Raw genomic sequence first — 17,713 nt, 5'->3', positions numbered from 1 at the left:
AATCCACTCCAGTATTCTTGCCTGGAGAATCCCATGGACAGAAAAGCCTGGCGGGGTACAGTCCATGGGGTTGCAAAGAGTTGGACACGACTGAGTGACTAACACACATTTTATTTGTATGGTGGACACTGTGTAAAAAAGAATTGTAGAAGCTCCAGATGATATCATCTGCCAGAGTGGGGACTTTTTTCCTTTCTTGGGGAGGGGTAAAGTATTGATACTTATCATCTCCAATCAGGCACTGAGCTGTGTTGCAGTTTATAGAAGAGTTGGTCAACCCTGTTCCTCAGGTATGGTACTCTCTAGCTTCTGATTGACAGCTTGAGTTTCTGTCTCCCTAACACTAAAAGACTGTAGGAAATTTTGTTTTGCCTTTCAGGATTTTGATTTTGGATATTTAGTGTCATGACCCATATAATAATCTGGGAAATATCATGAGGGGAACATGAGTCATGTATGTATGGAACACCTCATCCCTCTAAAATAGGAATCAGCAAATCTATTTGCAAAGGACCAAAGTAAACATTTAAACTTCGTAAACCATAAGGTCTCCATCACAACCACTCAACTCTGCCATTTTAGGGTGAAAACAGCCACAGACAATACATAAGTGAGTGTGGCTGTGTTCCAATAAAACTTCGATGCACGATACTGGATGCTTGGGGCTGGTGCACTGGGACGACCCAGAGGGATGGAATGGGGAGGGAGGAGGGAGGAGGGTTCAGGATGGGGAACACATGTATACCTGTGGCGGATTCATTTTGATATTTGGCAAAACTAATACAGTTATGTAAAGTTTAAAAATAAAATAAAATTAAAAAAAAAAGAAAAAAAAATAAAATAAAATTTGAATTTCATACAATTTTCACTTGTCATGAAACATTTTTCTTCTGATATTTTTTTAAACTATTTAAATTACATAGGAACTATTCTTGGCTTGTGAAATGTGCAAAAATAATTAGTGAGCCAGATTTAGCACAAGGTCCATAGTTTGTCAACCTCTATTTGAGAGGGATATTAATCTTGTGAGACTGTGAAAGATTTCATTCTACTTTCATCATATTTTGAAGAAGTCCATGTCACCAAATTTCCAAACTTGTGATTCCCAAAATAAAAGTTGTCACCAAAAATGTATATGGATGATAGAGGACAATCAAACTCACACTGTGAGTTACAATATATTGTTGGACAGTATACACAATCTATTCTATATGGTGAGAAGTGGTGGCTAGGGACATGCTCCCCTGCTAAGTAATGTGCTCCCAAAATGTGCTCAATGGCAAATTTGTTTATTGGCAAAATGGCACCCCACTCCAGTACTCTTGCCTGGAAAATCCCATGGATGGAGGAGCCTGGTAGGCTGCAGTCCGTGGGGTCGCTAAGAGTCGGACACGAATGAGCGACTTCACTTCCACTTTTCACTTTCATGCATTGGAGAAGGAAATGGCAACCCACTCCAGTGTTCTTGCCTGGAGAATCCCAGGGATGGTACAGCCTGATGGGCTGTCGTCTATGGGTTCGCATAGAGTTGGACACGACTGAAGCGACTTAGCAGCAGCAATGATATCTCTTAACACTCGTTGAGAATTTAGTATGTGCTTGACATTGTACTTTTTGCTTTACATGCAATATTTCATTTAATCCTCATAACAATCATGTCAAAAAGATACTATTATTGACTCTCTTTTATAGATGAAGATACTGAGGCTTGGGGTATTAGATAACTTGCCCCAGGCAATAGAACTAGTAAATGTTGGATTTAGGATTAAGATTCATGTTCTATCTTAAAACCTATGTTCATGATCACTACTGTTTTTCACATAATAGACCTTTGGGATTGCATATGAAATGTGGAAATAATGAGTCTCAATTCTGGGTCTACTATATAATCAACCCTGAATGATATACGATAACGATGAATAGTACTGAGTATCTCTTTCCTCTACATGTCTCCTTAGGATGCTTTACATATACCAGATTACTTATGATAGGCAGTAAAAGGTTCCAGAATACAGATGTGAGAAGAAAAGACGTTGGCTAGGGATGGACAAGGCAATGGCACCCCACTCCAGCACTCTTGCCTGGAAAATCCCATGGACAGAGGAGCCTGGTGGGCTGCAGTCCATGGGGTCGCGAAGAGTCGGACACGACTGAGCGACTTCCCTTTCACTTTTCACTTTCCTGCATTGGAGAAGGAAATGGCAACCCACTCCAGTGTTCTTGCCTGGAGAATCCTAGGGATGGTGGAGCCTGGTGGGCTGCCGTCTATGGGGTTGCAAAGAGTCGGACACGACTGAAGCAACTTAGCAGCAGCAGCAGCAGGGATGGTCTGGTCCCGCTGATAAGCTCTAACATCTCCACAAAAATCTCTGGAGTTGACAGGCATTTAGAGAAATGACCAGATATATTATATACTTGAGGGAATATGGGCAACTGTGGATTATTCAGAGAGTCTAAAACCTGTACAACTTATCTTGATTAGAAAAGAGAAGTGACAGGAAAATATTAAAACTCAAATCAAGTTTGTTACTCAGTGAGAGCTTTTATAAAGATTAAGTGATAGGGGAGGAGACTAAAATCCCCTCAGAGGAAATTAGAGACTAAAATCTTGTTTTAAATTAGATAATCTATATGCAAAGGAGGAGCTTGGACTTCGGTGTCAAGAATATCTAGACTATAAACAGAACTCTATTTGTAAACTATAATTTTGGGCAAGTTACTTAAGCTCCCTGAATCTCAGTCTATTTATCATAAAATAATTATAATTACATACACACCAGAGTTTTTTTTTTTTTTTTTTTCTTTTTGGGAGAAGATTGAATAACACATTTATAGCTCTTTGCCCCACAGCAGTTGCTCAGTAAAGGGCACATATTCTCATTATTCTCTAATTCTCTACTTCTGAGTTGGTCCTATTTCCTTTGTAATAAGATGACTTGATGCATAGTATCATTTACTTAGTACAGATAAACCTACATAAGCCAATGACTGGTGAGTTTATGTGAATATACTATTGAACTGATATGTTTCTTTTTATCACGGTAAAACCATGATGTTTAGAAAGTATAACTGTCACATTTTGATCTCGCATAGTTGCCTGTATCTAATACTAGCAAAGATATTAGTATTATAATTTGTGCTATTTTTACTATTTTATCTTGAAAGTTTTCCTAGTATCTAAACTAAATAAAACTGACTGTGGAAGCAAAGATGGATGGGGATAGAACAAGAAATGGAAACCTGGTATTTCTTCTATGTAGATATGACATATTGTTATAGCCTATAACTAGAAGAATCCAGAAAGACACATTTTCCTCTACCTGATTGAGAACCTCATAACCTAAAAAGACACACAGACTACAGATATGAGGACAAAACATTTATGAAAACACATAAATAAATTCAAACTACTAATTATAATACTATAAAGTTATTTAAGAAAATAATTTAAAAAATGAATTATTCCAAACAAACCTGATGTAGATTTTGTCTTTGTTTCAGAGCTGAGTTCTGTTGGCAAAGGCACTGAATGTTTCAGGTTGTGAGTTGTTTCTGCAGGTGTTTCTGTTTCATCAGTGCTTCCTAGCTGTTTAACAAAAAGATTTTTCTTTCATAGGTAAATCATTTTACTAAAACAATAAAATATCCTAAAAAATTATAGCATGCAAGGTAGTATATTCCTTCATCTTTTTTCATTCCATCCTTGACCTCTGTCTAGGACATTCACCTAAACAAAACAGTCTACGTTTTTAGTCCATTTAAATTCTACCTTAGTTTTTTCTTTATGTTCAGGAAGTTTTTTGTTGTTTTTTGTCCACAGTGATTTAACTGCTTCATACATTTGCTGGCTTGTAGCATATGCCTTTTTCCCAGCTACCTAATTAAAAAAAAAAAGTGAGTCAAATAATATAAATTTTTAAAAGTTAAAATAACAAATATTTTAAAAAATTATGTCTTGTATTTTATATGAAAAACCAGGTCAGAATCAACAGTAAAGCTATAAGTCTCTAGAACATGATAACACAAAGCCTCATTTTCTATATCTTATACAAAAAATTATTTGCCTCACGATATATATTATTTGGAGGTGTGATTTTTTCAAAAGCTTAACAACATGTCACAGAGATGTTTCCATATCAGTTTATATACCAGAAGATCTGCTTCTAATAGCTGCAAAGTCTGTAGTCTATAATGAACATATCATAATTCATTTAACAAATCCCCTATTGATGGGCATATGAGCATTATGATTTAACAAATCCCTTGATGATGGGCATCCTTTTTTTTCTTTAGGCAATTATAACCATGCTGTAATTAGCACCCTTCCACAAATAACTGGGATCATATACCCTTGTGGTAATTCCTTGGGTATATCATTAAAGATGATATACATTTTAATTTTTTATACTATTGCCACATTGCCTTCAGAAATTCAGCACTGTACTACAGCAATTTACACTCCCATCAAGAGTATATAACTATTTTCCAACCCAATTTCTCAGCAGCAATGTTATGAATCTTTTAAATCTTTGTCAAATGGAAAGGCTAAAAATCAATATCTAAATGATCTTTTAAATTTGCATTTATTTGGTTGCTGATGAAGTTAAGCATCTTTAATATCAGATCAGATCAGATCAGATCAGTTGCTCAGTCGTGTCCCACTCTTTGCAACCCCATGAATCGCAGCACGCCAGGCCTCCCTGTCTATCACCAACTCCTGGAGTTCACTCAGACTCACATCCATCGAGTCAGTGATGCCATCCAGCCATCTCATCCTCTGTTGTCCCCTTCTCCTCTTGCCCCCAATCCCTCCCAGCATCAGAGTCTTTTCCAATGAGTCAACTCTTCGCATGAGGTGGCCAAAGTACTGGAGTTTCAGCTTTAGCATCATTCCTTCCCAAGAAATCCCAGGGCTGATCTCCTTCAGAATGGACTGGTTGGATCTCCTTGCAGTACAAGGAACTCTCAAGAGTCTTCTCCAACACCACAATTCCAAAGCATCAATTCTTTGGCACTCAGCCTTCTTCACAGTCCAACTCTCACATCCATACATGACCACAGGAAAAACCATAGCCTTGACTAGACGAACCTTTGTTGGCAAAGTAATGTCTCTGCTTTCGAATATGCTATTTAGGTTGGTCATAACTTTCCTTCCAAGGAGTAAGCGTCTTTTAATTTCATGGCTACAGTCACCATCTGCAGTGCTTTTGGAGCCCAGAAAAATAAAGTCTGATCTGCCTCTTGAGAAATTTGTATGCAGGTCAGGAAGCAACAGTTAGAACTGGACATGGAACAACAGACTGGATCCAAACAGGAAAAGGAGTACGTCAAGGCTGTATATTGTCACCCTGCTTATTTAACTTATATGCAGAGTACATCATGAGAAACGCTGGACTGGAAGAAACACAAGCTGGAATCAAGATTGCCGGGAGAAAGATCAATAACTGCAAATATACAGATGACACTGCCCTTATAGCAGAAAGTGAAGAGGAACTAAAAAGCCTCTTGATGAAAGTGAAAGTGGAGAGTGAAAAAGTTGGCTTAAAGCTCAACATTCAGAAAACGAAGATCTTTAATATATTAGGCCATTTATATTTCTTATTTTGTGGATTGTTTGTTCATATACTTTCTTCATTTTCTTAGAGGGCATTCATTGTTTTCCTATTGATTTACAGAAGCTTTTAATATATTGAAGGATATTATTTAGTCCTGTATTATATATGTGCAAATAACTTTCTCAGTTTTTCATTTATCCTTTAACTTTGTACATGGTATACCGTGATCAACAGAAATGTATGACTTTGATGTAGCAAAATACATTATTTTTTTCTTTCATGGCTTCTGGCTGTGTTTTAAGAAGGCCTTTCGTATCTCAAGATTATACAAAAATGCCTTTCTGCTCTTCTAATATTTTATAGCATTATATCTTCTCATTATATCTTTATTTCACCTGCAATATTTTTGCATGATATTTGGTAAAGGTCAAAGTATTTTTCTGAAATGTCAATTATTCCAACACGTTTCTTGAATAGTCTACCTTTTCTTTACACACTGATCTGAAATGCCACGTGTACATTAATCCTCAAACCAGCATTTATATTGTTGAATTATATTTTAACAAATTAATCCTATTTATTTGTGATAATCATGTAATTAACAATGGCATTAACAAGCTGAGATGCTAATGTGATTTTGCCAACAGAGTTGCCACCAGAGTTAATACCAACTATATTTCCCTGAAAATTAAATGTTACACGTACTGTGTGACATTTAAATATTGTCACACTGAGAATTTAAACAAATACTGAAATGAAGCTATCACTTAAAAAGAGCTTACCTTTGCAATTATTACTGATTGAACAGGGTAGCAAACAGTTGCTCCCAAAGTGGCCAATCCCAATGGATAAGCAATTCTCTTAAATCGAGAACCTGTAACATTCAAACAAACTATTAAACTCCAAACAGATGCTGCCAGACACTTGATGCTTTTAGAACTTTAATGTTTTCTTTGTTCCCCTTTAAGCCACCATCTATGCTAAGTTATTTTTTAGGTAAAAACACCAAACAAGATGAGAGTTAAAATGTCCTTAAGTATTACAGTTCAATTAATCTCCCTTAGTTGTCACATTCAATTTAAGAAAAGTATTCTCAATCTAACATTGATAATTAACTACACAAACGGGGTTGATAATTTTCTTCTTTTTAAAAGCTAGGTATTTTTTCATGTCCTAATAAACCCAGAGTTGTAGCCACAGTTTTTCCAAGTTTGTAACACCATGTTAAACTGAAATGGACTCTTTTCAGATATCTTTTTTTTTTTTACTAAGTCTCTAGAAAGCTGAAATGATCCAGCTAACTAATAAAGATTTTAAAAGGTACATAACTCCTTCATGTCATTGCTTTAGAATACTGAAGTAATAATTTAATAACTGCAAGTAATTTCTAATAATTCATTCATTTTCACTATTGCCTTAATTAAGCATCTAGGAGTCATTTTCAAAGTGTTTAAAGTAGCAAAATTCTTAAAAAAAAAATCTTCCAAATAGAACCTCACTAGGAACTTCATATATAAAATCTATGGACTTGAAGTTACTCCAGTTAGCCTGAGGAAGTGAAGCTCATATCATGCCTTACCTACATGGTTTTTCCAGTATTCCCATACCACCACTGAACACTTTCATGGAACCCTAGATTCTACAGAATAGTTTGAAACCCACTACTCTAAGCCGTAGCTTAGTTCAAACAGACTGTTAGTTCAAAACAGTATGTATCTTAAATGCTTGTGTGGGTACACTTGACTCTAAATATGATCTGGGAAACTATTATAGATGATGCAATTTCTAATTATGGTAAGTACTTTTATTCTCTGGAACAGAATTTACAACTCAGTTTAAAAATTGGACAGTTTATCTGGTATATCAGTAAAATATACCAGTTTATCTGGTATATCAGAAAAATATATCAGGCAACTTCACAGTTTAGGGAAGGTAAAACAAGAAATATTTCTCTATCTGGCTTTGACTATTAGTAATGAGGCCTTCTACAGTCATGTCTACAATAGATTGAGCATTGAGGGAGGTGGGTAGGTAGGCGGCTTCCACCCTTAGTTTTACTTTCCTTTAGATATAGACTTGTTTTGGTGATATTGGGAAAGAAGGTATAATTATATTAAAATATGTCTTGCTCACTATTATCCTAGTATCTGTAGTTTGGTTCTTGATTTTACTGACCTAATATTTCTTAATATAGGTTTCCTTGACTCAGCCAAATTTCTGCTGCTCCTAAACTTGGAAAGTGGCAGTTTTTCCTTTATGTGTCATCTTATTTTATTCTTTATTTACTTTCTTTGTAGTTGCTATACTTCTTAAAACCATTTTAAAATTGAAGCATAACCATTTCTTTATTGATTGACATTGAATAGTATACCATTCTCTAATCAACTATCCAAATGTCTAGTGTATGATGCATACATATGCTTGGATTTATTGTTTTTTTTTTCATATGAATATATATCTATGGAAAAAAATGAAAGTGTGGTTAATTTACAATGTTGTGTTAGTTTCAGGTGTATAGCAAAGTGATCTAGTTATATATATTCTCTTTCAGATTCTTTTCCATTATTGGTTATTACAAGATATTGAATATAGTTCCCTGTGTTATATCATTGTTGTTTATCTAGTTTATATATAATAGTGTGTATATGTTAATCCCGAACTCCTAATTTCCCTCCCTCTCTCATCCCCACTATCCCCTTTGACAACCATAAGTTTTTCTATGTCTATGATTCTATTTTTGTTTTTAAAATAAGTTCGTTTATATAATTTAGATTCCATATATAAGTGATATCATATGATACCTGTCTTTCTCTTACTTCACTTACTATGATAATTTCTAGGTCCATCCATGTTGCTGTAAATGGCATTATTTCATTCTTTTTTTATGGCTGAGTAATAATATTCCATTCTCTCTGTGTGTATATGTACACACGAGATGTATTCTTTATTATTTAAATATTAAAAAGATTTGCATTCATCCTTTCTTTACTTGATATGAAAGGCCAGGTTACAAGAAAATGAATTGCATTTGTGTTCAACTGCCCTACTCCTATAAGTAGGAAATGACTCTAGACATAGTCACTAACTAGCTATATAATATGTACTATGCAATCATTGAATGATTTCCTTTCTCTAGAGCTCTATCTGTAGCATTATATGATTACACTAAACCAACGTCTTTCATACTTTTTTGACCATGACTCACATTGAAGAACAAATTTGACCTATCTTTCTTTGTCTTTTTCTATTTCTCTTTCTCACACACACACACACACTACTGAAACAAAAGTTTCACAATATTTATCCATACTGAGTACAAAACACTCTTATATTTGCTATCCTCCTCTATTTTATTTTTGAATAAAATGCTTCCTGAGAATCACCATATTTATTTCACTACCTACTTATAAACTGAGCTCTGTAACTTAAAAAAAAAAATATTGGGTTAGATTATTCTAGCTCTGACACTTTGGAGTCATTGTGGATGACCTAAGGAACAGTTTCTCTTACAAGTGGATTATGAGAACTGAGTAATACACTTTGGCCAGTTTCCTTTAAAATTGAATTCTTTGTCTTATTGTTACATATGGTGATCTTGGTTTTCAATGTCTTTCCTAACAAATAATTTATAATATGTATGCAATTAGAGGTTGCATATAGTGTTAGAATAAAAACTATGATACAAGGAGCCATTAATATTATCTATAAAGAAAGTGTTAGATCTATTGTGATAGATACATGGGCTATAGTAGAATGCTGGAATGTTCTTATAACTTACAGAGGTTTTATATGTGATTAGGTATACTTGGGTTGAGGCTACTTTAAAGACTAAAGCTGGGTAAACCAACCATAATGTATCTGATGTCAAACTCCAGGCTGGTTCAGACATGTGGTTCAGCTGGTTCTAACCACATGTAATTTAGTTTGGAGATAATGACTGGCATTGGGAGACAGAGGATAAATGGAAGGCGCTCAAAATGCCTATTGACCAGAGAACTGACCAGCTTAGTAAGGGCTTAAGTGAGGAGGGGAGGCAGTAATTCCTACTGAGAGAGATTTCCATACCAGAGATGGAAGATGGGCAAATACAAAATTCACCATGTGCTTATGAGAGTTATTTAATGATGTGCAGAAAAGAGTTAACATATGCCCAAGACTGCTACCATTAGTAAGGTATGCTTGCAAGACTGGCAATTAGCTGGCACCTGGAAACCTGACTGGTAAGTAGTAGTTCACTACACTAACAGAAACTGTTTCCTGAATCACAAGAATGGTTCAGTTCAGTTGAGTTGCTCAGTTGTGTCTGACTCTTCACAACCCCATGGACCACAGTACGCCAGGCTTCCCTGTCCATCACCAACTCCTGGAGTTCACTCAAACTAATGCCCATCGAGTCGGTGATGCCATCCAACCATCTCATCCTCTGTTGTCCCCTTCTCCTCCCGCCTTCAATCCTTCCCAGCATCAGGGTCTTTTCAAATGAGTCAGTTATTCGTATCAGGTGGCCCAAGTATTGGAATTTCAGCTTTAGCATCAGTCCTTCCAATGAATATTCAGGACTGACTTCCTTTAGGATTGACTGGTTGGGTCTCCTTGCAGTCCAAGGGACTCTCAAGAGTCTTCACCAACACCACTGTTGAAAAGCACCAATTATTCAGTGCTCAGCTTTCTTTATAGTTCAGCTCTCACAAATAACATGGTTTATGCTGAACCACTATTGATACTTTCCTTCTGGGAGTCTGGAGTCTTGGTACATGCCAGAAAGACAGTGTTTATATGACTAGCCTCCAATAATAGCCTCGGTCACTCAGTCTCTAATGAGCTTCTCTGACTGACAACATCTCATAAGTACTGTCACAATTCATTAGTGGAGGAATTAGGTGCATCTTATATGTGAACCGTGAACTTCCAGATGTTCAAGCTGGTTTTAGAAAAGGCAGAGGAACAAGAGATCAAATTGCAAACATCTGCTGGATCATCAAAAAAGCAAGAGCATTCCAGAAAAATATCTATTTCTGCTTTATTGACTATGCCAAAGCCTTCGACTGTGTGGATCACAATAAACTGTGGAAAATTCTGAAAGAGATGGCAATACCAGAAGACCTGACCTGCCTCTTGAGAAACCTATATGCAGGTAAGGAAGAAACAGAACTGGACATGGAACAACAGACTGGTTCCAAATAGGAAAAGGAGTATGTCAAGGCTGTATATTGTCACCCTGCTTATTTAACTTCTATGCAGAGTACATCATGAGAAATGCTGGGCTGGAAGAAGCACAAGCTGGAATCAAGATTGCCGGGAGAAATATCAATAACCTCAGATATGCAGATGACACCACCCTTATGGCAGAAAGTGAAGAGGAACTAAAAAGCCTCTTAATGAAACTGAAAGAGGAGAGTGAAAAAGTTGGCTTAAAGCTCAACATTCAGGAAACGAAGATCATGGCATCTGGTCCCATCACTTCATGGGAAATAGATGGGGAAACAGTGGAAACAGTATCAGACTTTATTTTTGGGGGCTCCAAAATCACTGCAGATGGTGATTGCAGCCATGAAATTAAAAGACGCTTACTCCTTGGAAGGAAAGTTATGACCAACCTAGACAGCATATTCAAAAGCAGAGACATTACTTTGCCAACAAAGTTCTGTCTAGTCAAGGCTATGGTTTTTCCAGTGGTCATGTGTGGATGTGAGGGTTGGAGGGTGAAGAAAGCTGAGCACCGAAGAATCGATGCTTTTGAACTGTGGTGTTGGAGAAGACTCTTGAGAGTCCCTTGGACTGCAAGGAGATCCAACCAGTCCATTCTAAAGGAGATCGGTCCTGGGTGTTCTTTGGAAGGAATGATTCTAAAGCTGAAACACCAGTATTTTGGCCACTTCATGCAAAGAGTTGACTCAATGGAAAAGACTCTGATGCTGGGAGGGATTGGGGGCAGGAGGAGAAGGGGACAACAGAGGATGAGATGGCTGGATGGCATCACCGATTCGATGGACTTGAGTTTGAGTGAACTCCGGGAGTTGGTCATGGACAGGGAGGCCTGGTGTGCTGCAATTCATGGGGTTGCAAAGAGTCGGACACGACTGAGCAACTGAACTGAACTGAACTGAACTGAACTGAACTATGACTTATACAAGGAGCCTGGCGGAGTACAGTCATTAGGGTCACAAAGAGTTGGACATGACTGAAGTGACTGAGCATACACACATGACTTACACAACTCTACTGGGAGAAAACTCCTGGAAGCTTGTAATTCATTTCCTCTAAGCTTTGCCTGATGTATCTTTTCTCTTTGTTGATTTTACTTTGCATCCTTTCAATGGAATAAATCTTAGCCATGGATATGACTATAAGTTGACTCCTCTAAGTCTTCTGAACTAACCATCTAACCTGGAAATGGCTGTGGGGACTCTCTCTGTACAAGTGGTATAGTGGAATGAAGGACAAAGTTGGTAGAGATACAGAGTATAAAGATGAAAAGAAATGAAATATATTAACCCTCATATGCTGAATGAGAGTAGTGATTGAGTTGTCTACCTCAGAATCTCCATTCCCAGCTAGCTGATGTCAGTTCCAACAACCTTGGTCAGGATGAGACCAAGAGAGAATAAATTTTTTCTGAGATATATCAGTATCTCTGTCTCAATTTCTTAATATAGTCCCCCAAATATGGGTGTTCACAACTAAGCAGAGAAAAGCAGTTTGAGTGGTTAGTATACATTATTATATAAATGTAAAATTTTCAAGATCATTTTTTTTAATAGCGAGAGATTATTAAGATCTTGTCAAAAATAATGTTATCTAAGAGATGAAAAACAAAATGATAAATTACAATTTTAACAGGAACTGCTCTATATTTTTCAAATTTTATTTTTAAATGACCATGCGGGAAATTCAACTTTTGGGGAGGGTTCAGTTCTATCCATTTTAATATATGTACAGAGTCATGAAACCACCACTACTATCAGGATATGTTCTATCACTCCTAAAAATTATCTCATGCTATCCCTTTGTAGTCACACCTTTCCCCCACTCCTAACCCCTGTGAACCACTGACTTATTCTTTGTCACTAAAGTTTTGCCTTTTTGAGAATAATATGAATGGAATCATACATTGTGTAACTTTTTAAGACTGGCTTTTTTAACTCAGATTCATCAAGATTGTTGTACGTGTCAATGGTTCATTCCTTTTGTTCCTAAGTAGTATTCCTTTGTATGAATGTGCCATAGATTAGTTCACTGTTGAAAGACATTTAGGTTGTTTGCAGCTTTCGGTGGCTATGAATGGAGTTACTATAAATATATCAGGGAAGCCTGGCATGCTGTAGCTCATGGGATCACAAAGAGTCAGACATGACTGGGCGAATGAACAACAATGACAACTATAAACATTAGTGTACAGGTTATCCAGAGTAAATACCCAAGAGTGGGAATACTGCATCTCATAGTAATTACATGTTTAACTTTATGAGAAACTGTCAGGCTATTTTCCAGAATGGCTATCTCATTTTGTATTCCTACCAAAAGTGTACAAGAGTGCTAGTTGCTCTACATTCTCAACTATATTTTGTATGAGCATTCTTAATTTGAGATATTTTTTAATTGTTATTATTATTATTATTTTTTTTTACTTTACAATATTATATTGGTTTGCCATACGTCAACATGCATCCACCATGGGTGAACATGTGTTCCCCATCCTGAACCCCCCTCCCACCTCCCTCCCCATACCATCCCTCTGGGTCATCCCAGTGCACCAGCCCCAAGCTTCCTGTATCCTGCATCAAACCTGGACTGGTGATTCATTTCTTATATAATATTATACATGTTTTAATGCCATTCTCCCAAATCATCCCCCCTCCCCACCCATAGAGTCCAAAAGACTGCTCTATACATCTGTGTCTCTTTTGCTGTCTCGCATACAGGGTTATTGTTACCATCTTTCTAAATTCCATATATATGCATTAGTATACTGTATTGGTGTTTTTCTTTCTGGCTTACTTCACTCTGTACAATAGGCTCCAGTTTTATCCACCTCATTAAAACTGATTCAAATGTATTCTTTTTAATGGCTGAGTAATACTCCATTGTGTATATGTACCACTGCTTTCTTATCCATTCATCTGCTGATGGACATCTAGGTTGCTTCCATGTCCTGGCTATTATAATAGGTATGTATTGTTATCTCACTGTATCTTTTTGAAAAAAAAAATTATTTATTTTTTAATTGAAGGATAATTGCTTTACAGAATTTTGTTGTTTTCTGTCAAACATCAACAAGAATCAGCCATAGGTGCACCCATATCCCCTCCCTCCTGAGCCTCCCTCCAATCTCCCTCCCCATTGAACCCTTCTAGATTGCTATAGAATTCCCTGAATCATACAGCAAATTCCCATTGGCTATCTATTTTACATATGGTATTGCAAGTTTCCAGGTTACTCTCATCATACATCTCACTCACTGTAGTTTTAATTTGCATTTCCCTAATAACTAATGATATTGGACTTCTTTTTGAATCACTATATTTCTAAAAACACAAAAAAGTCTTTGTGAAAGTAAAGTAAACACACGGTACTATAGAATCTAAAAATTTTTTACATTAGCCTATCCTACTAATATTCAATAAGGGATATGTGGTTTTCCTGTAGCAGTAAAATTCAGAAATTAGTATAATAGCATTGAAAGAGGGAATATATATATTTTAACCTTACCTTTTCTTGCTGAAATGAAGCCTGCCAATCCTGAAACTGTAATCACTCCAATTTTTGGAAGAAAATCTCGAGGTGGATTCTTCAGATATACATATGCATCTCAAGAAATCAGTTAAAAATTAATATGAATAACTTACAATTGGGCATTCATATTAGTATGATGAAAAGTTAAGAGATTTGCTAAGATAATAGCAGATGATTCAAACATTCTTGAGAGCCAACTCATTGGAAAAGATCCTGATGCTGGGAAAGATCAAACACAAAAGGAGAAGGGGATGAAATGGTTGAATGGCATCACTGGCTCAATGGACATGAGTTTTAGCAAACTCCAGGAGATAGTGAAGGACAGAGGAGCCTGGCAGGCTACAGTCCATGGGGTTGCAAACAGCTGGACAAGGCTTAGTGACTGAAAAACAACAACAAAAAGAACTACACAAAATAATGATTTGAGAAGCAACTTAAAAAGCCAGTTATAATAGTTACCTGCTACAGAATAAAAATCTTCCTTCCACAGCTTATTTAATAGCATTTGTTTTCTTAATAGAGGTGATTATTACACTTTAATGAAATATAATGCTAGAGTGCACACCTTAAGATGGATTACTATAAATTCCTGATTGTGTATGTATAATAATGGAAATGCTTCTGGCCTTATCTATTTAAACAATGGTATGATACAGAATGGAGAAGGCAATGGCAACCCACTCCAGTACTCTTGCTTGAAAAATCCCATGGATGGAGGAGCCTGGTAGGCTGCAGCCCATGGGATCGCTAAGAGTTGGGCATGACTGAGCGACTTCACTTTCACTTTTCACTTTCATGCATTGGAGAAGGAAATGGCAACCCACTCCAGTATTCTTGCCTGGAGAATCCCAGGGACAGAGGAGCCTAGTGGGCTGCCGTCTATGGGGTCACACAGAGTCAGACACGACTGAAGTGACTTAGCAGCAGCAGCAGCAGCAGGATACAGAAAGAATTGAAATAGATACTTTATTAAGGAACTTTGAATAAGGGTCTAGTAAAACATGCAGCTACTACACTCTGCTTGTCACACTATCCCCAGTAACCTCAGAGTAGTTGTTGCTCTCAGTTAAAACCAATGGTCAGTGTACAGACAAAAAGTAGACGGAGAGTGGGTAGAGGTCCAGATTTCTTGACTTTTTTTTATATGTTTATATGGTTTCTGGTTCCATGCAACCCCAAAAAACACTCTTCTATCATAATTATTTAATGGATTTCATTTATTTAATATTCCTCAAGGCTGATGAGGCATATAACTTGGAATTAATTGGAATTAATCTCTACACACATTATATGATGATACATATACAGGTTATCAGTATCAGCGACATTTAAAGATTTTAGCTAATCTTTCTGTCCCTACCGCCAACACACATTTATTTTGACAACTGACTTAGTCTAAGAAAGGAGCTATATCTGCTGCCAAACTCTATTATCAAATTAACAAGTCAAATACAATTGTTTTCCAACATTAGCTCAAAAATTCTAGGGTGACTGAAGTACTGTTTCCGAGCAATAGGTAGCAAACTACTATGCATTTTAACAGCAAACAGTACTTATTTAACTAACTAATAATAATGGAGATATATTTCTAGTTTATGGTTTATGAATATGTAATATGGGTTTTGTAACCAAAACAGTTTGAGTCCAGGTGTTGCCACTTACTAGCTATGTGACCTTGGTAATCCACTTAACCCTTCTAAACTACAGGTTCGTCATCTATAAAATGGGAGTAAGTATAACACCAACACGAAGAAGGCAATGGCACCCCACTCCAGTACTCTTGCCTGGAAAATCCCATGGGTGGAGGAGCCTGGTAGGCTGCAGTCCATGGGGTTGCTAAGAGTCGGACACGACTGAGCAACTTCACTTTCACTGTTCACTTTCATGCACTGGAGAAGGAAATGGCAACCCGTTCCAGTGTTCTTGCCTGGAGAATCCCAGGGACGGGGGAGCCTGGTGAGCTGCCGTCTATGGGGTCGCACAGAGTCGGACACGACTGAAGCAACTTAGCAGCAGCAGCAACCCTGTTAGGCATTCTAAGGGCTACAGAACTCAAATAAGACACGGTTGCTGATCCTTGAGAATTCAACACCCTGATTGAGCTGTCTAAATCAGTAAGTGACTTAGCAGCAGTAGCAGCATAATACCAACATTCACAGGTTTGCTACAAAATTAAATTAGATAAATTATGTAAAATGCTTATTATAGTGCCTCAACATATAATAATTGCTAAATAAAAAATGTATACCATTGCTTTATTATTGTCATAAACTGCTATATGGAGTATCTTCTGAGTTAGTAAAACATGATAATGATTAACATTCCAGGTATGTTTTCTCACATGTAAACCCTGCAAGTTAAAAAGACAATAGAACATTTCTGAATATAGATGGTTCACTCACCTACCTTTTCCAAATTGCACTGTATCCATTATCCCATTTTTCACAAAGACATAAACGCCCTAAGTAAAAAGGAGGGGAAAAAGGACATCTGTATTTTTGAAGATGTTGATAATTAGATCAAATAGCCCACATCTCTGAGAGTGTATGAAATTTCACCAAAATAAATTTAGCTTCTCTATTATCTATCAGGACACTTCTTGAACTTAGCTTCTCTTCTTGTTTTTCATCTATTTAACATGGATAATACATGTTATTATTTTCCTCATATAAATGGGTAAAGTAATGCCTAGAAAATAATCATTGCAGCTCACAGAAAAGTTATTACAGAAATACAAAGATTTATCATCTTATTTTATGACAGTGTAGAAAAATGAATGGAATTTTTAAAAAGCATGAAGAGAGGTACATTTCAGCCTAGAAGCAACATCTGATTAATAAAAATTTAACAGCAACAACATTAATGATTTGTGGAGAAAACAACAAAAAGCCTAAACAAAGTGCTTCACCTCCCTTTTTCTTAGTGTGCATTCAGTTCAGTTCAGTAGCTCAGTTGCGTCCGACTTTAGGGATACTGTGGACAGCAGCACGCCAGGCTTCCCTGTCCATCACCAACTCCCGGAACTTGCTCAAACTCATGTCTATTGAGTCAGAGATGCCATCCAACCATCTCATCCTTTGTTGTCCCCTTCTCCTCCCACCTTCAATCTTTCCCAGCATCAGGGTCTTTTCAAATGAGTCAGTTCTTTGCATCAGGTGGCCAAAGTATTGGAGTTTCAGCTTTAGCATCAGCCCTTCCAATGAATATTCAGGACTGACTTCCTTTAGGATTGACTGGTTGGGTCTCCTTGCAGTCCAAGGGACTCTAAAGAGTCTTCTCCAACACCACGGTTCAAAAGCATCAATTCTTCAGTGCTCAGCTTTCTTTATAGTCCAACGCTCACATCCATACATGACTACTGGAAAAACCATAGCTTTGACTATATGGACCTTGTCAGCAAAGTAATGTCTCTGCTTTTAATATGA

At 36.8% G+C, this 17,713-nt stretch overlaps 1 protein-coding gene across 3 annotated transcripts in view; it reads right to left on the bottom strand.

The window, feature by feature from the left end:
* The window catches only part of APOOL (apolipoprotein O like), a 103,271-nt gene that overhangs the window by 8,798 nt on the left and 76,760 nt on the right, over positions 1-17,713 (bottom strand). For all 3 annotated transcript variants that reach the window (XM_006065023.4, XM_006065025.4, XM_006065024.4), the window contains 5 exons: positions 16,695-16,749; positions 14,265-14,363; positions 6,338-6,429; positions 3,770-3,877; positions 3,475-3,586 (listed from right to left, as the gene is read on the bottom strand). In XM_006065023.4, coding sequence (XP_006065085.1) covers positions 3,475-3,586; positions 3,770-3,877; positions 6,338-6,429; positions 14,265-14,363; positions 16,695-16,749 — 466 coding nt within the window. The remainder of the gene's footprint in view (positions 1-3,474; positions 3,587-3,769; positions 3,878-6,337; positions 6,430-14,264; positions 14,364-16,694; positions 16,750-17,713) is intronic.

The sequence above is a fragment of the Bubalus bubalis genome, chromosome X (assembly GCF_019923935.1).
Source record: "Bubalus bubalis isolate 160015118507 breed Murrah chromosome X, NDDB_SH_1, whole genome shotgun sequence".
NCBI classification, from domain to species: domain Eukaryota; kingdom Metazoa; phylum Chordata; class Mammalia; order Artiodactyla; family Bovidae; genus Bubalus; species Bubalus bubalis.
The sequence above is the reverse complement of the archived record's forward strand: the minus strand, read 5'-3'. Positions and strand labels throughout refer to the sequence as shown.